The sequence below is a fragment of the Lagopus leucura genome, unplaced genomic scaffold, assembly GCF_019238085.1.
Source record: "Lagopus leucura isolate 7727_CA_CO unplaced genomic scaffold, USGS_WTPT01 Super-Scaffold_100002, whole genome shotgun sequence".
NCBI classification, from domain to species: domain Eukaryota; kingdom Metazoa; phylum Chordata; class Aves; order Galliformes; family Phasianidae; genus Lagopus; species Lagopus leucura.
Window position 1 is genome coordinate 50,787,218 of NW_024962263.1, and position 23,134 is coordinate 50,810,351.

At 39.9% G+C, this 23,134-nt stretch overlaps 1 protein-coding gene across 1 annotated transcript in view; it reads left to right on the forward strand.

Annotated features, from left to right (window-relative positions):
• The window catches only part of LOC122179230 (chloride channel protein D-like), a 74,120-nt gene that overhangs the window by 19,566 nt on the left and 31,420 nt on the right, over window positions 1-23,134 (forward strand). The window contains exons 9-12 of the mRNA XM_042869982.1: window positions 2,353-2,456; window positions 2,974-3,145; window positions 4,729-4,900; window positions 21,452-21,618. Coding sequence (XP_042725916.1) covers window positions 2,353-2,456; window positions 2,974-3,145; window positions 4,729-4,900; window positions 21,452-21,618 — 615 coding nt within the window. The remainder of the gene's footprint in view (window positions 1-2,352; window positions 2,457-2,973; window positions 3,146-4,728; window positions 4,901-21,451; window positions 21,619-23,134) is intronic.

A 23,134-nucleotide genomic window follows, 5' to 3' on the forward strand; every position in this document is an offset into this window, starting at 1 on the left:
TGCAGTGAGTCTGTAATAAGGTACAAGACCAAGCATGGAAAAGAATCCTGTTTGTTTTCTCCAAGTCTTAGAAATTTAAAATGAGAATTATCATTGCAATCCTGAGATTTTAGTCAGGATCAATTAGATTTGTCTTAAATTAAAATGGGATATTTAACCATTTACCTTTGAATATCCAACAGATAAGTAATAGGCACGCTGGCCATCTTAAAAGATCCAATAAGAACCATGTAGCAATAATAAAAAAAAAAAGTAAGAGGCTTGTTTTCATCTTTTGTACTGATCTGTCTCTTCAAGTGAAGTACATGATAGTTTGTTTTTTTTTGATTGCTTGTTGGTTTTAAACCATAACAGTGCAACAGCTGAAAGTCCAGATGGGACTGAAGTGTCTGTGCCAGTATTGACCGTGTTTCCTTCTATCATAGCTTATCCTCATGAATTTGTGTTTAACTGTGCTTTCAAAAGAGTTTCATAGCACTTCCTGCAGCCCTTGGTATTGCTAGGTGAAAACAGGTGGAACAGGAGGTCGTAAGGAGGCAGGAGGAGGTAAAGGAGCAATGGGCTTCTTCCAGTAGCAGGTCTTGGCAGAGCCCACACAGTGTGTCAACGCTGTCTTCCCATCTGCACCAGGGATAAACCTGTCTCTGCTAAATATCTGATTTCAAACAGAGTCAGTGGGACAGAAGCCTCTGCATAAACAAGTTCTGCATCTCTGTTCTCTGTGCCTTATTCTTCCTGCTCAACCATGTGCTTTAATTGTAAAAAGCATTCTTCTGTCATTTCTCTCTCTGCCATTTTGGCATTGCTGCAAGCATCAAATTAGCTCTGAGATTGCTTGTTTTCATTTGCACTCTTGTACCGGTAGAAAAGGCATAATTTGCATAGAACTTGAGGTTTGCTATAAGTGGGTTACACAATCATCTGATTTCTCAAGCAGGATGGAGTAAATAAGTTTTTTGTTTTTGTTTTCTTTATTGAGCATCACAAATTTGGAATGTATTCTTTGAAGGTTGGATTAACGTAAAAAGCAAACACAGTACTGGAGAAGTATCTTGTGTTGCTTTGGTTGCCAATCCAGGGTCTGGAAAAAATTTCCTTTTGCTAGATGTTGGCTACATTTGAAGTTTGCCTTCTAGTTCTGAGCAGGGATCAGGTGGGTTAAATACCATGCTTCTCCAGCTCTTTGTTCCAGGAACAGAGTTCATGTTGTTACTGTTTGGGTTGTGGTGATGTCTAAAACATGCTGGATACTTCCCAGACTAGGAGAAGGAAGTCTGTATCTGTTTGGGAGGGGACAATTGCTCAAGATGACAGAGATTGAGAAAGTGTCAAGGAACAGCAGGACTGTATGAAAGGCTGGTCATGGGCATGTGATAACCAGTGATCCGAGCTGCAAGTTTTCCAGTGTTGAAATAAGTAGTGCCAGGACTTGGAAAGGAAAGGGTTGAGAATGTGCTGGGCAAATATCTTTTAAGTTGTGGGAACCTTGTATTCCTCCTGATCTCTCGGTCTCTGTCGTCCAACTGTAGATGTGATTGTGAGCTTGGGGTGCTGTGCTTGCCCGTGGAAATAACTGTTCATCAGGAGTGCCAGATTTCTGATCTACCAATCCAGTTTGACAGAGTCACAATGGCATGAGAAGATTAAGGCCAGGGTGGGCATTTTAATCAGTCTTTTTTTGTTTGTTTGTTTTCCCAATTTTACTCAGTGCAATGTAATTCCTGGTTTTGTAATTTGATTTTATTTTTACAACAGAAAGTTTGTGCAGAGGAGTATGATCAAAAATTAACCAAGTTATTTAGTTCAATGCAATGAATCATGAACAGATCCAGTAAACAAGATTTATTATTTAATAAACTTAATTGGGGACATTGGCATTCTAATATTTGGATGGGGCAGAAAAACAGGAAGGGGAACAGCTGTTTACAACAGTGGATAGTGATAGGACAAAGGTGAATGGTTTTAAACTCAGACAGTTTAAACTGAGACAGGTTTAGGTTAGATATTAGGAGGAAGTTTTTCACCCAGAGGATGGTATCATACTGCAACAGGTTGCCCAAGGAGGTTGTGGATGCCCCATCCCTGGAGGCATTCAAGGCCAGGCTGGATGTGGCTCTGGGCAGCCTGGTCTGGTGGTTGGCAACCCTGCATATAGCAGAGGGGTTGAAACTAGATGATCGTTGTGGTCCTTTTCAATCCAAGCCATTCTAGGATTCTATGCTATGATTCTATGATATAGGGTAAAGTAGGCTGTCTGTGTAGAATTTATACCTAAAAGATGCATTCTATGCAGGTACTGAGATAATTTATATTTACTCATTTAATAATTTTTGTTTGTTTTTAACATTTAAGCATATACCAATTCAAGAGGGAGATTTCAGAATACGGATGTTCACTGAACACATCATGGATTGGTCCAGATGGAGTCAGATATTCTAATCAAACCTTCAATCAAGGTAAGGAGACAAATGAGTGACACCCAGGAAAAAAAAAAATTATGTAACCAGAAGTAACATCCAAATATATTTACTCATAATATAGGATACTTTTTATTTATTTATTGGTTTTGTTTTTTCAAAATGCAGTGCTCTCATTTAATGTACTGGAACTTAAATCCATACTTGAGCTAAATGTCCTGGTAAGTTTCTGAATTATTACCTCTGAAAGGGATGAGGAAAGAGTGCTACTGAAGTAGCATATCTCCCTTTCTTTGGCTTCACTGGCTGCTGTTTCTCCTCATTTAAATCAAGATTAACATCACATGGAGCAGACTGGAAAGAACAAATAACATTCCTCGTTTTCCTGAAAGTGCTTTATATGCTGAACTTCTCATTTGATCACAAATTAGTTGATCCTATGTATTTTGCTGAGTTGTTATCGGGTTTAGGCAAAAGAGAGCTGATACAAATGCAGTTTTGTAAAGAATCCTTTTATTGTATTGCATCTCTCGACATCTCTTCCTCTGTGTTGCAGCTGCTGCTCTTCTGGTTGAGAATGGTAAGCGAGGGATCACATATCTTTTTAAACGTGGGACTCATGAGGAATTTGGATACACATCTCTCTGCACTGCTTTGGCATTTTATTTCATCCTCAGCTGCTGGACTGCAGGTTCTGCTGTTGCCAGTGGCGTGGTTATCCCAATGCTGTAAGCTTCATTCATCTTGGTTTGCGCTGTCTATGCAGAAGGCCTGTGTTGAGTAGCAATAACCTGAATTGTAAGCTGAAATCTTGGCAGTGGCAAAGCTATAAATGCTTGGAGGAGGTTGTATAGGTGGAACAGGATGGTTTGCTTGGAAAGAGAGACTAAAATTGTGGAAAAGAATGAAAAAAAGTCATCTGAGAATAGCTGTAGAAGGATGATAGCCAAAACTGTATACTTTCCAAGTACAGATCACTTGAATCCTTTAGGGCCCCAGGGAGAGTCTAGGCTGCTGGCTTCATCTCTGTAACTGTAGAAATATGGGTTCAGATCCAGACTTTTCATCTGTTTCCTATGCACATAATAGCATGAATCTTAATCTTGGACATCAACACCCTAGACTTTGGAGAAAACTGCATATAGGCCTTTTGTTGTTGTTTTTAGAAAGCTATGATAGACTAGAGCATAGTTCTCACAGTCATGCCGAGAGGTTTGATGTACACACCGAAGTGTTCAGAAAGTAAGCAGCCACGGATGGAGAGTGGATATCAGGCATAATGCAATTCTAATACTGAAAAAATTCTAAAATGAAATTTGTGTGTGCAGCTGCCTGCCTTTTCCATATCCCTCTCTTTTTCTCCTACACTTCACAGGCTGTTGTCTATTTTTATTACATAGTAATAACTGAAACATGGCATATTTTGTTTGATAGATACTGACAGTCAAGTCTTTCATCCAGCAACCTAATTTTTTACTCACTTTTTATTTACTGTAACTGCATCCATCAATAAAATCAATCAATTGTATGAATAAATCGGAAAAAATTAGTAATGGCATACGATGATGTTCTTCAAGTCACATAATATATAACATATATGTGATATGATGTATGTATATATATATAATAGTTCACAACTTCTGGAAGGTGAATGTCTGTACAAATCCAGTTCACAGGCTGATACTAGGATGTGTATATTAAGTTGCAAATGGAATAAAATGCTGTGTCTCACCCCAGCAATTACATGTTCAGCTGTGCTAAGTTTCGTTTTTGTTCTTTAGTGTAGCATATGGTTAGTTTGAGGAGTCCTGCATTCTCTTCACAGCTTCATTCCTGGTTAGCTTCACAGAGGTCTACCTATGACTTCATTTTGTCCATTCAGTATGTGGCTGTAGAATTTTACTTGCCAGGTTTATGGAGCACAGGTAGATTTAGTTGTAAGAAATCGTATAAGGCTGGACCTCTAAAAGTGTGGTCTTTGACAGAAATAGCTGATTACGTACATCTGTAGCCTGTACTTTTGACTGTATTCCTGTAAAGTCCATTCTCATTTGTCTTTGAGCAATATTAAGCAAGGCATGCTGATAGTTCTTTATCTACAAAATACAGCAGATTTAGCAATTTTGTGCTAGTGATTTGAACTAAGTAATCATTCATAGTAACTAAGGATGACAGAGCTATTTTGGGGAGAGGAGTTATTACAGAACTCGTCAATTAAATCTGGGACAAACAGATCTCTAGAAGCACTTCTGGGAGTCAGGATCACTGGCAAAAGATGTGCTTTGTTGTTTTTTTTTCTTCTTGCATGCAGGTACACAGGAGCTTTGTATGGCAGGATAATCGGTTTGATCCTTGTTTCCATTTTTGGTGTTCAAAATAATAAATACGGAGCATGGATTGATCCAGGTCTCTTCGCTGCCATTGGAGCTGCCTCATTTTTCAGTGGTGTGTCAAGACTAACCATTTCCCTCACTGTTATCATGGTGAGTATGTTAAATTTTCAGGTATTTGTGTGGCTATGGTTGAGTTGAGCTCTTGCTGCTGCAGCTAAATGAACCACAGATGGTGTCCCGCACACATTGGACCACAGTGAAATATATATTCTTGGCCTACTTATTTCTAGCTTGTCTGAAGAGCTTTTTTTTATTATTATTTCTTTTTTATTTTTCCTTTTTTCTTTTTCTTTTATTTTCTTGGGACATTGTATTTGTGAAAGCATAGATTTGGAATTAACGCTTACAGAAGTCTCAGTATCTGATCCTATTTTTTAAACATTTCTTGGTCACAGAAATGATATTGGCTTCAGTGGTTTACAAACAAAGAAGGAGAATATGCTATCTCTATTCCTTCTGGATTACAAAAAACGGCAGCTCAGTTGCAACACCTGGGGACAGTCTGTTGTAAGGTGCAGACAAAATTCAGCTCAGTCAACACAGAAATGATTTTGAGGTCACAAGGGGGAAGTCTTCATAGTGTGGAAATTTGATCTATGACTTAAGCAAGTCTTGGATGCTATTGCCCAAACAAATCTCATTAAAATCTTTGAAGATGTCAGAATTCACCTGAAGTGACCAAGTGGGGATTTTTCTCTCCTAGAACACTGCCATGCAGCATTTGATAAAGGGTCTGTTTATTGGCATGCACTCAGAACTAGGTTCTTTTCAGTGATAAGCTGTGGAAATTGTGTAAGAAGCATTTTTTGATGTTTTCGTTTGAAAGGCGATACATGTGCATAGCAACTTATCTGTTACGAAGGAATAATTTGATTGTGAAAACACTCCTACTTCAGTGTCCTTGTGATGTTTTAGCACTCGTTTTCCCATTAAGCACAAATGCATTCTGTTATTTTTACTTATATCATTGCTACTGGACATCTGCTGGAAGATCTGTATGTTCTGTTGGCCAGCTATGGTGTTGAAGCAAGGAAAACTGGTGCCTGAACGATAAGTTTTCTGAGAGCTCCTATTGCTACTGACTGTAATGGCTCTTCCAAAGCAGAGAATTTTTAGCCTGAATTTTCTTGCAGTGGCTCAATAACTTTTAATTGAAGTATTTTGTAAAGCATCACTTTAAGGTCTTGCTGGAGATACAAATCATGAGGGGCAAACACAGTTGATTGACATCTTCCTTAGCTTTGTGCCCATGAGGCTGGGCTTCATTGTAGGGAACTGAGAAGTGAAGGTGTGCCAGAACACTTGCTAGTCTTGGATGACAGAACTGCATTTCATTCAGCAATAACAGAGAGGGAAAAAAAAACCAACTGTATTTTATTTGCTGCAATTTCTCCCTGCCTTCCCAATTACCTGCACTTGTTTTTTTGTCCAAAAGCCTCCCAGAGCATGTATGTACAGCACGTGCAGAAGAATAGCTGGGAACTGCTTAGAGAGCTATACAAAAATCAGTTGAAAAGGCACTAGAAGAATGATTAGGATCGCATTGCAATGTATTCTGAATTCCCCTAGGTGTCATGTTATAACTCTTCTGCGCCTCTTTCTGCACAGGGAGATTGTGTTTCAATTCATGTTCATCCAAGATAAATAGCTGCACTGCTTGAGGAAATATTAATTTTTGAGGAGAAAAAAGGTCTTGGACATGACAATGCAAAAACATAATTAAAAGGTTGTGCCCTCAAACCATAAAATGCACATATTTTTCCTATATTGTCTGATGGGTTCAAAAAGAATTGAGTGTGTTTGCTTTGGCTTTTCACATAGCCTCCCATTTGGAAACAGTTATGAATGTGAGACTTGCAGTGAACAGGTTTGTAAAATGCTTTCCTTTTTTTCTCACGGCAGACCCCACAGGCTTCTACCCACCTCTTCTTTTTGGGCTGCTTCCTTCTATCCCCCACTCTGACACTTTGCCCTTATCCTCCTCAGCTATTTGTGGCAAATGGTAGACGTGGTGACGTTTTCCTTGGCAGGCAGAGGGACCAGCCTTGTGTTGTGTCTTCCCACAGCCTTCTGTCTCTTACGTCTTTGTGCTGAGTGTCCTGAGCTTGCTGGTCCCAGTGGGCTTTAGGTGTAGGAAGAGGAATAGCATCTTCCTACACAGTGTGGTTTGTCCCCAGGACATTCTGTATTTTTATCATTCCTTTTGTATTTTTACCTCTCAACTACACTGCCTTGCAAAGGTTGAAGAAGTAGGATGGTACTAGGCTAGCCTAGGATTAGTGTTCTTGTCCAGTACTGGTGATGCTCCCATGGGCAAGCTAAGCTGTTCAGAAGCCAGCTGCAGAGAAGGGCTTTTTTTTACACTGATTCGGATCCTTCATTCTCTGAATTGTCCTCCTTTCTGTTCACACATAATGCAAAATACCCCTAACTCTCTCCACTTTCCTGTCTGTTCTGTTCAAACACAATTAAAGCAATATATCATTTTATTGGCCTAATTTATTTCTCAAAGAGATCTTTACTGGTGGATATGGGGAATGTGATTAATTGTGAAAAGGTTAAGACTCAAAAGCCTCTTCTGAGTGTGAAACACTGAAATATCAAGCTTTTGACAGATGTAGAATAGAGGAGAAAATAGAATGTTCCTTAAGATATGGATGGGGAAATGCAATGTCAATGTAGAAACCAGAAGAAATTCTCCATGGGGGGATTAAATCGCCTTGGGTCTTTCATTCTCTAGCTGATGGTGGGTGTGGCTGCTGTGAGTGAGTGGCTTGTGCTAATGAGCAGTGTCTTGCTTCTGAAATAAAATGACCATCTGGTGGTTGGTTGGAGCATTATGAGAAGTTACTTATTGATGTCTGCCTGTTTTTGTTTTTGTTTTTTTTTTTTTAATATGGCAGAAAGAACAAACTGGTTTTAAAGTCAGCTGGTTCATAAAAGACAGTACTGAAGGCTCAGAGATGAGAGTTTGTGCTTTCTGCTCTCTGGTATTTGTATTGGGACAGGTATTCTGGCAGAGCATGTTTTATAGTTAACTATATTGCTGTAAGTGACTGCTGTTCTACAGAATCATTAAGGTTGGAAAAGACCTCTAAAATCCCCCAGTCCAACCATCAGCCATCCCCACCATGCCCACTAACCACGTCCCTCAGTGCCACATCCACACGGTTCATGAACACCTCCAGGGATGGTGACTGCACCACCTCCCCGGGCAGCCTGTGCCACTGCCTCACTGCTCTTTTGGAGAAAAAAATTTTCTTAATATCCAACCGAAGTGTAGTAAGGAAATTTCATACTTCTTATACATTTTTAAGAAATTAAAACGAACATTTATTTTATGATATTCTTATATCCTTCACAGCATTATTACAGATCTTCTTGGATAAACACAATAAAATAACTGTATCAGCAGCTAGTAGTGATTAAATTCTAACCTCATCCTTTTCTCTGCATTTCATCAGTATTTCAAAATCAGACAGAATGTGCTTACCTCAAATTATAGACAGGATGTATTACTGCAAATTCTGTGGCTACCCTTCTCACTTCCTCTGAGCTACTCCTTAAAGCTTAAATCCTTTCACAAGGAACTGAAGCAGAGCATCAGCTGTAGGCATTATGGTAGTAGATATTAAAGGCATGTCTTATTTTACATCGAAGATGCGAGCATATAGCACAGACAGTCATGTGATTTAACTAATTAGTGTGAACTTATAGGATGAGCAAGATGCTAGAGAAGAAAGCACAAGACTTAAAACACATGGAAAATCTGCCTGGTATCCCATGTTGCCCAGTGGTTAGAAGATGCTGCATTTTGAACCGTTTGCAGTAGGAATGATGCAAGAATGTAGGATGGCTTTGAAAACACTAAAATGAGTATAAATTATGGATCTGTTCTTGCTGAGTGGGGTTGTCAGGCTATATCTCACAACTGGTGCCTAACAGGTAGTGCCAGTGAAAACAATCCTGACTGCCCATGGCATTGCTTGTTAGTACTGTTGCTAAAAAGACCATTGGGGGCCAGGAAAATAAAAAAAAAAATTCTCTTAAGTGAGACCTTGGCTAACCGGTGAGATGAATAACGTCTACCTTAGGCAGGCAAAAAAGTTGTGATATGTACTACGTGCGGATTAAACGTAAGTGCTTATATGAGAAAAAAATCCATTTAATACGCTGTGAACAGCTGCATTGTAGTATTTTCCACCTCTGTGGTGCTGAAGAGTCACGGCTTGGATTGTGAGCTGCTATATTTGAGTCTGGGTTGGTACCTGGTTATACCTTGTAGCATGTTGGTGAACTCCCCCTGCTCACTTCTGCAAGTCATTAATACTGTGCTCTTTGGAGTGATCTTTTGTGGCTGTGTAATCAGCTTACATCCGTTAACACACCACTTCTTTCTAGCAACTTCTTTTGAAGAGAAGGCTCCAAGGAGATCTGATAGGTGCCTTGCATTATAAGGGGAACTATAAGAAAGAAGGGGAGGTTCTTTAGCAAGGTCTGTTGTCATAGGTCAAGGGGAAATGGTTACAAACTAAAGGAGGGGGAGGTTTGGATTGAAGGTAAGAAAAAAGTGTTTTTTTTTAATGATGAATGCAGTGAGGCACTGGAGCAGGTTGCCCAGAGAGGTGGTGTAATAACCCACCTCTGGAGGTGTTCAAGCTCAGACTGGACAAGGCTTTGAGCTGTCGGTGTCCCTCTTCATTTCAGGGAAGTTAGACCCTTCCAACTCAAATGATTCTATTCTGTAAGAGGGAGCATTTTAATAGAAATTTTGTGTTGACTGGTGATGTTTTTGTTCTGTCAGAACATGAGTGACTTTTCCAATTTTCAGTGGCAACTTGCCTACTGTCTGCTTTATTTGCTGCTGTTTTGATCCTGCTAGCAGAGCAAAGACTCCCTGAGAAGGAGGATGCCCAGAGAAGCTGTGGATGCTCCATCCCTGGAAGTGTTCAAGATGGTCAATCTGATATAGTGGAAGGTAGCCATAGCAGGGCTAGGAGTAGATGATGTTTAAATCTCTTTCAATCCAAACCATTCCATGATTTGATGGCTCTGACTGCTCCACAGGCACGCTGCATGCTCCTCCTTGTGCCAAACACCAGCACTCATCTGTGTTCTGCAGCTTCCTCCGTTCAGAGGGGGGCTACTCCTGTCACCTGGAACTCCTGTATTCCCTTCTTCACTTCTGCTCATTCAATTTGTTCTTCATGTGTGATATCTTATGGCCAAATATAGCAAAAGTTTCTTAACTGCCTAATTTTGTAGTGGGAGTAGCTATGAAGATTTAAGTCTGCAATAGGCTGCTTTTCTAGCATCACCCTGGCTAGAATCACTTAAAATAAATCCACTCTATTTTTGGATGAAAATTAGGGTTTCAGAATTGTTTTCACGAATACCTTGGGTTTTTCATCAAAAAGTTAAACAACTGAGGAAAAAAAAAAATAAAGCAAAAACTATGTAAAATATCTTGCCATGATCTTTGTTGTTTCATGTTATCATTTTTCTATGAGAGATGAAATATTTCCCATGAAACACTAAGGATACTTTCTTGGCCTGTTCCAGGAAGAAGGGGGCAATCCATGGTGCATCATGGGAGACATAGTTTAATCTGAGATGCCTACTTATGTCCAATTTTAAAATTCTCATGAGACACCGCAATAGTATTCCAAATCAAAGCTTTCTGGGTTTTAACCTAAGAAATAGTGCCCTATGGGGATGATAAACAATTTGTCAAGTCATTGGAACATCCCATAAAAAGTGCATGCTTGTAGGGAAAAACAAAGTAACCCTCTTTTTTTTACTGGATAGTGGCTTTGTGAACTCAGCCCAGGAACATCAGAACAAGTCCCTTCTGATTCATTCATTCATCATCCATAAAGAAGAACTGCAACCATAGGACAGCGGTTAGTTTGTATTTAGCCTTGTTCTAATTCACGAATTAGAAGAGGATCTAGCTATATCTCTTAAAGTGCTGTTTCAGCTTTGGCACCAGGTTTTATCAGTAAAACAAACAGATATGCCTGAATTATACATGGATTCAAATGGCATTGAACTTTTAGAAAGTTCAGTTCTGCATCTGAAACACTAAAATGGAGACTGCGTTTCTTCTTTAAATACATTGGAAATGAGGTTGTAATGTGAGAAGATAATATTTTTATATCGTCATTTTTCTGGCTCTAACTTACAGTAGCTTTAAAGGTATTTTATAAATAAAGCGATCTAGTGTATTACAACACTGAATTGTACATTTGGGACAAGTAATACAAATCTTAATGAAAGTTCATGAGAATTTAATGTGCAGAAGTTATTTTTACTTCACAGTATCTTATCTGTTTTTAATTTTTTTCAAATTACAGAGTGCAATTGGGCTGTTTTATGTAGTAATTCTTTGCCAAATTTAATTTGTTTCCAAATTAAAGGCATTTTTCATTTACATTGTCACAAAAAGCATCTGAAACCATTAAGTTCTGTTATATTTTTAACATAAAAACCTTCAGAATGCTGCCAGTAGTATTTTTTCCAAACTTTGTGAAAATGATTTATCTATGGGACAAAAGCTACTACAATAAGCCTACCTCATTTTTTTTTTTTCTTTTCCAGCCAGAGGGGGGTTTATTATCATTTATTATTATTATTATCATTAAATTAAAAGCTCCATGTAACCAGCTGCTCTAATGAATGGGGGCTTGGGGCCAGAAATCCTTGTTTTGATTCCTGGACCCAGTTGAAACAAGAGTGAGCGATCACACAGCCCAGCTGCTGCTCTGTCAAGCAAGGTCTGTTGGTGGGAAGGAGGCTCCTCCTGTGTGTCCTGAGAGAGGCAGATCCCCAAGGAGGACTATGGCTTTTCCTCTGCCCAGATGGGAAGGACATGTTCTGTTGTGCAGTCTAAAAATGTTGCTCTCCTTTCCTCATCTGGGTCAGGGACACATATGGTCATGGCAGTGAGCCCTGGTGAAGGTGTGCAGCTGCTGTAAGCAAAGAGGCAGGCCCCAAGAGGAAGCTGTGAAAGTGCGTGGAAAAGGAGAAATGTTGCGCAAAACAGGATCACAAATGGTAGCCAAAGGGACCTGTCCTAGAGATGGCTCTTCTCTCGCTTTGAAATATGAAGGAGTGATGGTGAAAGAACTCTTGAGCACATGTGGATGTGTCTCAGGCCAGCTTATTGACCCAGACCTGAACTGCTTTCTGTATCTCTAAAAGGAAAAAACAAAACAAAACAAAACCTACCCAAACTGACAGTGGTCACTTCAGCAGTCACTGCTGCAACCTGCAAACCAGCAAAGCCCCATTTCAGAAAGGTAGAAGTTGCGTGGTGTTAGCTGCCTGGTTCTTCAGGTCATATATCATGAAGGCTGACTTCAGACTATTCCAGTTGTACCACTCCCACCTCATGCTCTTCCTTGGCTTGATCCTTGTTCAAAGAAAAGAGAATTTCTTTGGAAGGCTTGAGTCGTATTTTTCCCTTTCTTCTCCTTGTTTAGCAGGGTGAATGCAATACTTAAGAGAGAACAGACAAAGAGAAGGGAAAGAATGGACTGTAAAAAATTAATACATCCTTTGGCAGCACAGATGTTGGGAAACCTCTGGTTATGCCTCCCTCTGACTTGCTCAAGACACAGGGGCGTGAAAGGGACATTGGGCTCCTGAGGCAATAAGAGTCTGGTGCTCTGGAAGGAAAATGGAGCACATGGCTGCCTGTGGGGAGGGCCATGCCTATGTAAGAGTAACGGAGGCTCCGGGAAGCAGGTCATGTCAGCCTCTGTTGGCTGATACTGGTGTTAGATGAAACAAGATTGTGACCCTAGCTTTAGAAAGAGTACATACTTGTGCTCTGAACAAGAAAGCATTTTTTTTGCCCTGCTGATTAATGTGCCCAAAAGGGCAAGAAGGTGTATGTGCTCACTCTACAGTGAGATTCAAATTTTCCTCTCCTCTAAATGCTTTAAAATAGATCAGTACATTCCAGCAGGCTTACTTAATACCAAATTTAGTAAGTAAAGTCTTTTGGAAAAGTGGGGACAAATGTAATATTCAAGATTTTTTAAATCGTTTTTCCTTCAAAGCAGGCAGAGGAAATGCCTAATTGTCTGGAAACTCATTTGGCAGGTTCTTCCCAGTGCTAGAATATTCAGTGCATCACTCTGTCTCACTTAAATACTTCAGAGCTCACTTAACATTTTTTATTACACCTGAGATGGTTCACAGAAGCTGTTTTGACAAGATCTAATTTTCTGTTACTAAACTGTCTGATTTTTTATTTTTTATTTTTAATAAAGAGTTAAAAGCGCAGTCAGAATCTCCAAGTCTGTAGTTATTTGTAGCAGGGTAAGTGTTGGCTCCGATTAAGCTATCTGTCAGAAGCCCAGTGTGTCTGAATGGTGTGTTTAAAGATATTTCCTAATGTGATTGTAAGTGATGTCACCTTTTTACAAAGAAGGGGAGATGTACAGTAGCTTTGTACTGGTCCTGGTTTTATTCAAATTGACATGAAAATAAAATTGCAACTGTTTGATTACGTAGTTACTCTAATATACAACAAAGTGTTGCATACATTAAGTCCTACTACTTTCTGTTGAGTTTGCTCCAACTAGAGGAAGAGCACTGTGTATTTTTTGGCAGTTGTCTGTCTAGAAAGCGAAATTAGTGAAACTTCTCTCACAGAGGAAGGGATGGGGAATAGTTTCAGGCCATCAGGTTTTGTAATGCACTTCTCTAAGAAACTGGAGGCTCAGCGAATGACCTCCTATGCTGGCTTTGACAATAGGCTTTTTTAAGTGTTCTGCTCTGATATTTAAAGTCTAACTTCCTAGTGCAGTGAAAGCTGAAATGAAGTTCACAGCCTGTGGCGTGCAGTGTTTGTCAAATGGTGAGGAAGATGCACAGAGCCATGATAAATCCGCCGTCAGGTTTGCAGCTGCTTGTAGTCCTGGAACTCCTTCTCCTGCGTCTCCTGGACCTTGGGAGCCGGGGCTGTGGCAGTGGTTGTTGATTTTAGCATCACTTAAATATGTCAGAGATTCATTACAGCTCTCTTTATTATTTTACAAAAATGCACATGAATAATAAAGAATTCTGCTATGTTATGAGTTAAAACATTACACAGTTTCTTAACTGGATTGTTATAGAGTACAGTGCTTTTTTTGAATAGATTTTATATGTAAGCTTGCTGAATGTTTAGGCATGTTCAACAGGAAACATACAGAATGTTGCTGTATTTATAAATAAGGAGTTTGTTTGACACAACAGGCCTTCCTGGGACACAGATTTAGAGACCTGAAAGCTCCTTTCAGGACTTGTGTCTACTATGCACACAGAATAATGAGACAGATTACAAAGAAATCACAAGTAGATATCTTGCTAGGGGATCTTGGCAAAAGTTGCTGTAATCACCCATATATTTCCTATATGAGTGCATCCGTTGCCACAGCCTGTCAAAACAGGTGTATTTATATGCCTTGAGGGACTGAAACAAGAAATCAAACATTTCTGCTTTGCATAGCATCTTCTGTCCTAGTTCCCAAGGACTGAGACTCAGAGGACTTTGATACGTTTCCAGGGACTACTTAGCTGTTCTGGGTATTTCTAAGTTCTCTCTAGCAGTCTCCCACTGTTATGCTTGGTCTTGGAATTAGGGAAAGTTGTTCTCTCCATAAACAAGGAAGTCATCAACAGAACGCTGGTCGGCTTCAGAGGAACTCATGCAGTTATTTAAATCCACATCAGAGGAAGATGATACTTGATCTCACTGAACATTAGGAATTAAAGTGGATTAAGAGACCACGCACAAGTGTGATTAATGGGAACCATTTTGCTTAAAAGTACACGCTCTTGCTAAGATATTTTTTTGTGCTCTGCCTTGGCAGTAATTAAGCTCTGGGGTGTTAGAGGCTGCCTTCTCATTTTAATGGTCTGGAGTAGTTAATAGAGTTACGAATGCGAGGAAGAATCCCGCTAATTGTGCAATCCTCCTGGCACTGGGGATTTGGCAGGAAGTTCCTTCCAGTGAACCTACCCTGGGTGTGTCACCCTTTGTAGAGCATGATGCACAGCTTTGTTTGCCTGAGGCTGCAAGAAATAATCATTTTCAGCAGTGTGAGGAACTTGAATACATAACTTCTTGGGGTTAGCAGGACTTTTAAAGAGATTTATGTTTACTCTATTGCAGCATCCCACTTCTTCAAAAATTTCCAGCAGTGATGGTGGTGAGTGATAAGGTGATACATTAAAGTGAATTGAGTTAATGGATGTAGTCCTAGGAATATAAAAAATTTCTTTAAAGGTGAAGTGCACAGGAAAGGAAGATTCTTCACTTTTAAAAGGAGAGGTTAATGGAGGGAGTATTCAGCTGGATCAATATTGAGGAAGGGTGCCTCTTTTGGCATAATCCCAGGTGAAAATAGTGAACAATAATGGCACTGCAGTTGTTTGTGTTGTTAGGAATGTTATTAAGTGGGAAGTGAACTGACTCAAGTGTTCAACACACAGGTTACTAAGTGTGAGCAGATCATTATCCAGACATCGAAGAAACCGAAATGCCACACTGCATTGTTTATGAAATGGCTGTGAGAGTATAAATAACTGCAGTCCAAGGAGATGCTATTTCCACAAATCTCTATTCTGAAGAAAGCTGCTTGAACATCTGCTGCAGTGAACAGGGAATTGTTCTGCTCCCCTTCTTCATGTCAGTCCATGTTTACAACCTTGTTGGCACTTGCTCCTGAGCAAGAAAAAAATGATTAGACTACAAACTCTCTACCCTTTGGGAATGTTCTGTTGACCATGGGTGATTTTTTTCTTGGTGTACTGAATCAATTGGAGAAGTTATGGCTGCATCTGAGGAAAATGAAAGGTGTCTTCCTGGGGAGCTGTCTAATCTTCCACAAAATCTGATCATTTGTAGCCCTGGGAACTGTGTCTGGAGCTGTTGTTTAGTGCCAGCTACAACTTTAACTCCAGAACTACTGGGTTTGGTTGGCAGCATTGAGAATTTGTGTCTCTTTCCATTCTCCCACCTCTCGTGTGTTTTTTTTTTTTTTTAAGTCACTCTTAGACACATTGCCTTATGCCTTTTCTTTCCCGAATATTTTCCAAATTCTAGGCCTTTCAGCTATGTGTGTGTAAGCTTGTGAAAAATGACAAAATATTTCTTTTGGAGTTAGCCTCTTCCCAAGATGGTGATCATTATATCGTGAGAAGGAGGGTTTGTCTTTCATTTGTTCAGTTTGCCAGGCAGCTCTTCCATTTTAACATATTTTAAATCATTTTGAGGATGTGTTTTCTTTTTAAAAAATTTGATACGTCTTCTCTTCTGCATTTGTCACTGCAAGCTGCAAATAGTGAGAGAGCTCTTTTACTAAGTGATTTTCTGATAAAGAAAATTGGGTTGCGCCGTGTTGCTGGCTAGCAATCTTTTCTTCTGTGTTATTGGAAATACCAAGGGTTCATGGAATATTCACTTTATCAGCAGCCTTGCCTCTAACGAGGTTGTTTGGCTCCTGTTTTCTGAGCTGGAATAAAACATTTGAAGTATGTTAACTATCATTTGATTGAAAAGTGGGGGGCAGCATTTTTTAACAGTGAGCTTTAAGTAAACTGCATCTTTTTGAATTTCCTGGGCAGCTGCCGTTCTCTCTTTGATGTGCCGTGCCTGGTGATGCTGTTAATGAAATGCATAATTATGTGTTATATAATAAAACTGAGCTAACATGAAGGTGGCTAACGGATTATAATGATGTGGAGGCCTGAGAAACTAGGGACCGTGGGGGTTGTTGAAAAGTGCCTCCAGTGACAAAGAGGACATTTAAAGAGCTTTGAATAACTGTGCTAATAAATTAATTGTGGTCTGCATGCATGTGTGTGCAAACGACATATTTCAATATTTTGTATATAGAGAGAATATTGAAAAAAATAGGTGCAATTTACTGGGCTGCTGATGTATGAAGTGTCAGCGCCGACTGTTTCCAGCATCTATTAATGCTGCTGGCTCTGTAGAGATGGGTGCCCTAGGCTAAGAAATTTTTGGCACAGCCTGCTGGACCCGTAAGATCAAAAGGAAAAAAAAAAAATAAAAAATCTGGCAATATGCACTGAGTGTAAATTGCATCCTAAAGAGCAGCCCCTAAAACGCAGGCTTGGAACGAATATCAATAAATGAAACAGCACGTTTCTTTGCTGAAGAGTTGAAGGCGTTTAGTGGCTGCCCCAATTTTCCCCCTCCCTCTGCTTTTGTCACCTTTATTTTCTCTCTCCCCCTAGTGCTCTGTGTAAGTTGTTCCTTCTGTAGGTTCTTTAGGAAGTTGTGTGAGCAGACAGGGGTGTTAAAGGAGTGGCCGCATTGTCTTCCAGCCCTGGACCAGATGAGCTCCTAGCGGTGCTGGGCTGTGGTTGGGCTTGCTTGGTGAGAGCTCACCAGGACCTGTCTGCAGGCAGAATGGGCTTACGGAGAGCACCAGTGTGAATTTACAGCCTGCTGGCTACTTGGCACCAATTCACTAAGTGGATACTTCTAGAACCTACTGAGAGTGCTTTTGTGTGAGCTAGGCTTGCTCCTTTTTGATGGCGAAGGATGTTTTTCTCTTCATGTGTGCCAAGAGTACCCAAATGGGCAGTTAGTGCAGGGTAGTTAATGTGCCGTAAATTCACACCCGGGCTCACCATGTGCTGACTTCCCCATGCAGAGGAGCCCCAAGGCTCTGCACTTTGTCTCTCATGGCAGGGAACAGATGGCCCTTCTCTGCACAGGGACTGCTCACACAGTGTTACAGAGTGCACATATGTGCATGTAGGTTTGTGGGTGTCTGTGTGTTTGTATAAGATGACTTGAATCTATCACAGTTGTTGGATTAATCTGCACTTCCTTGATTTTCATCAAGATACACTAAGGAGAACTTTACTGCTTCATTGTCATCATCTTTGTCACTAATGGGCTTAGCTTTTAGCTACTTTTGACAAGTATTGTTGAATTCCTCCTTCTCCTTCACCGCTGAGATGCATAATTTCTCGATGTGAGTGACTGCACATTTGTAAGTGAATCTTTCTTTGTTGCAGTTCCCTTCCCCAGCATTTCTGATTTGATCTCTAGCATCTATTTTCATATTTGATATGTTTCTGTAGTTAATAAACATTATTCTATAGCTTGAAACCTCCAAAAGGTAGGACATAAGGTTTTCTCTAGCTCTCTTGTTGTGGAATCAGGTTGATCTTTAATAAAGCTTTTGCTCTAGGCTAGTGTCACAGATAACTTGATCTATAATTAGTGTACACAGCTTCATCTTATCTTAAGTTTCACAGTGGATTGCATTTTCATGCAAAGTTTTCTTGACATTCTAAAATAATTGTATATATTCTTTATGCTATGCTCCAAATATATATCATTTATATAATTTCTAAGTCATCTGCTTTAAGATTTTCCTCTACCATTATCATATTCCCAAGACAATTCAGTATCACAAAAATTGTCTCTGGGTTTTCAACCCATAGTGAGAGTTCAGGACAACTGTAGTTGTTCTAGTTGTTCTGTTTTGGCTAAAGTTTCAATTTACTTACATATAGAAGATATTGCTCAAAATGCTTTTAACATGTCTTTCTTTAATGACCTCAGCCATGCTGGGCTGCCAAAGATAAACAGCGTTTCTGCTTGGCAAGCATTAACTCTTGGAGGAAGCAAAGCCTGATGCTGAACCTAGAGGCACTTGCTCTGAGTTTTTGCATTGCAAATACTCAGTGCTGTAGAGAAGAGCCATCCCCATGCAGGAGGGCTGCAATGCTGGGGAAAATCAGCACCAGCCACAGAGTTTCTCAATAGCAGATGTAAAATTCTGCTGAATATTTGAGAGAATAAAAGAAGAAAGCACAGGCCAGGCCAGCTTGGCTGTTCCCACTAGAGGATGGGAGGGTAGGAAGAAGGGATAAAATGGGATAAAGAGCAAGGATGGGAGCCTGGAAAGCCAGCTTTATAGTTCTTACTGTTCTGGAGATGGTCACAATTGCAGCTTCTGGGATGAGCAAACAGTGCTTCTCCTCATCTCAGCACCCCGAGGCTCTCGTGGCATCAGACATGCTCTGGTGCTCTGGACAAAGCAAGCAGTAATGTCTGCTTGCTGCATCCCATAATCAGCCTTCTTGGGCCTTTTGCTTGAGCTGAACTTCATGGCAGCAGCTTCTTTTGTCCTTTCTGGCAGATGTCTCAGTTGCTGGATGCCTAGCTTCCTGTGCCTGGAAGAACGGAGGAACACATGGCTTCAGTTCTCTAGTCTGCATTCAGGTTTTGTTCAGTTCTTGTTCAGAACCCCAGAGGGTTTCTACTGATTTTTTGAATGGTAGTAACGTGTCCACACAACTTAATGAATACTATTTCACCATATTCTGGAGGAATTTTTTTTTAGTATAGGTTAAAATAATCACTTGAGAGAGTTTTCAGAGTATGAGTTTAGAGAGTTTTTGAAGTTAGAGTTTTAGAGTTCTTTTATAGCTTTTTGGAGTGTTTTTAATATTAATTTTTAATGCTTACTTTATTCTAGAAGAGTTCCCCATAGCAAGATTCTTTAAAAATAACCTAAAAAGGAATCCACAATAAAGAGTCTCCATCTGTGTGAATGAATTGTGGCAGATATGATGAAGCAATTCTTAAAATCCCACAGTTGCTGTTTTCCTTTCAACTGACATGTTCCTGGTGTTTTAAAATAAAACAGCCAAATGCTAGGTTTAAAGAGACATTCAAAGAATGCTGTGGTGTTATTAAAAATCCTCAGCTATGTCCAAGCAGAAAGGACAGTTACATGACCCTGTCGTGCATGACTGAACGTGCCATATGAGCCCCTCATGGCATATACTCTAAATCATCCCTGATGTTATCATTCTGAACCCAGAATGAAGACACAAGGGTGAAAATATAAAGCCTGGATAAATGTACTACAGCTTATCAGGCAGAAATATGTTTACTGGCATTCTTTGAATGTGGATGCTTGGAGTACTTAACAGTTTTTACCTAATGAGGACTAGTAAATGACAGCATACTGCAATTCACTTTGTCTGACTTGGAGAGAAGTTTAATGTTAGGAGGAAAGTTTGCATATTTAATTCTGGGATAACTGCCAATGAATAATCTTCTTATTTTAAAATAGAAAAGGGGAAATAATGGGAAGGAGAGAGAAATTTTTAATAAAACCCTTAATAAAGTAGCATAAAGAGAATATTTCTGCGCAGTAATTTTGACCAAGAAAAACGTTTGACTTGGATGTGAATCCATAGAATCATAGAATGGCCCAGGTTGAAAAGGACCACAATGATTACACAGTTTCAACCCCCTGCTATGTGCAGGGTCACTAACCACCAGACCAGGCTGCCCAGAGCCACATCCAGCCTGGCCTTGAATGCCTCCAGGGATGGGGCATCCACAACCTCCTTGGGCAGCCTGTTCCAGTGCATCACCACCCTCTGAGTGAAGTACTTCCTCCTAATATCTAACCTAAACGTCCCCTGTCTCAGTTTAAAACCATTCCCTCTTGTCCTATCACCATCCACCCTTTTAAACAGCCGTTCCCCCTCCTGTTTATAAGCTCCCTTCAGGTACTGGAAGGCAACAACGAGGTCTTCCTGGAGCCTTCTCTTCTCCAAGCTAAACAAGCTGTAAACAGACTGAAGTCCATTCACGTTACTCTGTACTTTGTATACAATGATTCATTTTTAATCCTTTGTTCAAAGGCAGTAGTATTGGTGTGCTTCATGAAGTCTGCAGGATGAGAAAACCTAGTCAATCTTTGCATTGCAGTGAGTTAACAATATGGTGTTGTGTCCAGCAGTGGAAGCAAAACCAAATGGCTGAATGGGGGGATAAGATATTAAAACATGCTAAACATGTTACCACCCATCTGACCGTACCCTAACTATGCAGAGAGAAAGTGCAGATATTCTTAGGTAAGACATATTATCTTAGATACTTTACCCCATAATCTGCACATGCACTCTGTTTCCCTAAAATGGGTGTTGCAGTGCCATATTGATTGACTCATGATCGCAGGGAAAAGGATGTCTGCACCAGCCTTGCACTGCCAGATGCTGCTGAGCATGGTAACTGTGCAGTGTTCCTGCTTCTTGATCTCCTGAGCTGGACTTCTGCCAAGAGCTCCTTGTTCTCTTTTCTGGCATTCTTCAAGATGATGTTAGTACAAAGAGCTTGTTCTGTCAGGAAGCAGCAGTATGGGAAAATGATTTTATATCTCCTGAGCTCAGCAAGAAAGAAAAATACTTGGGTTTATTTGCATTTTTTAATATTAGTCACACTGCCAAACTATTTAAAACAATCTAACTACTCCATCTCTACTTACCCTTCTCTGATAACTGCAGAATTGTCACAAGCCACCTGAAATATGGGACTCAGACATGAATTTCAATGTCAGCACAGTGCTTCAAGATGATGGGAATGGGAGGGGGGAGCTGTCACTGTATCAGCCAAGGCCTTTTGGTGGAAGTGTTGATAGATTTCCCATCTCTGGAAAGGAGGGAAAGTGCCCTTCGACTTATAGCAGCTGCAGGGTATCTGAATTACTTCCTACTCCCCTGTGAAAAAAGTAGGCAGTCCTCTGCAATCATTGCCAATGTCACCAGTTGTATGAAAAAAATGTTTTTTTTTCTCCTTAGGTAGAGATCACAAATGATGTCCAGTCCTTGCTGCTGATAATGCTGGCTGTCATGACGGCCAAGATGGTTGGTGACATTTTTAACACATCCCTGTACAGCTCCCTCCTGAGGCTGAAATGCATTCCTTACTTGGATGTGGAACCTTTTGTTCATCACAGGAAAGAACGGTGAGGTCTTTTTTGTTGCTGAATTTTTTCTGTTGTGTTCTGCATGTGTCCTACAAGTGGTGGAGCTTGGAGGGACAAAGCAGCAAAAGGAGGTTCTGGTCCTGAAAAAGGACCCCATGGAGTGCTGTGCTGTGTGAACAGAACAGTAGAGAATCCTTTTCTCTTAGAGTTTTTGATAGGATCTAAATTACCACTTTCACAAGAGTCTTGAGGGCACTAAGTGCTCTATAATGCATGAACTGTCTAGTTAGATTCTATTTATTAGTGTGATTGGTCCAGTGGGGAATCTAGTTGAGGTTTACACAGACAGCTCTGACTGTTTCTTCTGGAACAGAAGCCACAGAGTGGAGGAACTACCACAGACCTTTATGGTAAATTTTGCCTTATCTAACATTTGGATGACTGGACAAGGCTTCCTGTGTGTTTGGCACATTTCCAGGCAGAGAATTCTGCCATCTGAGGATAGCAATTTAAGACAGGTCAGAGGAACTGTCTTCTGGTAGCACCTCCATTGACTGAGGACTGAAGGAATAGCCTGGGAAAAAAAGTGTTTCATAGGTTAGATGGGAGAAACCCACCAATTCCTGTGTGTTTTTCAGTGTGTGAGCCAGTATCTGAAACTTCAGTCTGTTGGTGAGCATTTACAGCCAGTAATTGAACCATTTATAATCAGTAATAAGAATCATTTTCTCTCTTAAACGTAGATGCTGGGTCTACATTTGTCTGTAAGTAATGAGAACTATATCATTATATTCTATAAAAGAATGCAGAAAAGCCAATTCTGTAAGATATCCTCTATGAATGAAATAAGTATCATGGTGGAAAATGGAAGGAAAAATGATTTTATTTATTTATCACATAAAGAGTTTTTGTTTTACTTAAGGGTATTTTGGTAGTATACATCCATGACCAAACCTATTTGTAGGGCACTTCAGCTGTCATTTTTTCTCAGTATTAAACTCTACTGGAAAATCTCACGTATTCAAATGACTCTTTAGAAGATAAAAAATATTAGTGACTTGTTCTATCCACACTTCACAACTTTTTCCTAAATGTAGCCAAATCTGAATGTTTTAGCAGGCACATTGAATGCTGGGTACAATCCAACTGTATTTGACAGGAGGTAAAGAAAGCCAGCAATGTGATAGGAGGAAATAAAAACAATCTGTGATATAATAGATGACTTCTGTATGTAACATGGCAGATAAAACAGAGGGGAAGAAGTCATAAAGTTTCCTGTGGTGCTTCGGTTGGATGATAGGTCCATGGAAAGAATTGTAGCTTTTTCCTAGTTCAGAATAAGGTCCTATTCACTTGAAGGACAAATCTATCTAGCTGTCTACATATTCATCCATATAAAAATAATCAAATATTCTTTCCACTCCTCTCCCTTCTTCCTGAGGAATATTAAAGAAAAATTTCTGGTCACAGAATACACTAATACTCTAAAGCAAAATACACAGTATTACGGCTTGGTAAAATTTTATAGAACCTTTTAGGCTGCCAAGTTTTGCTC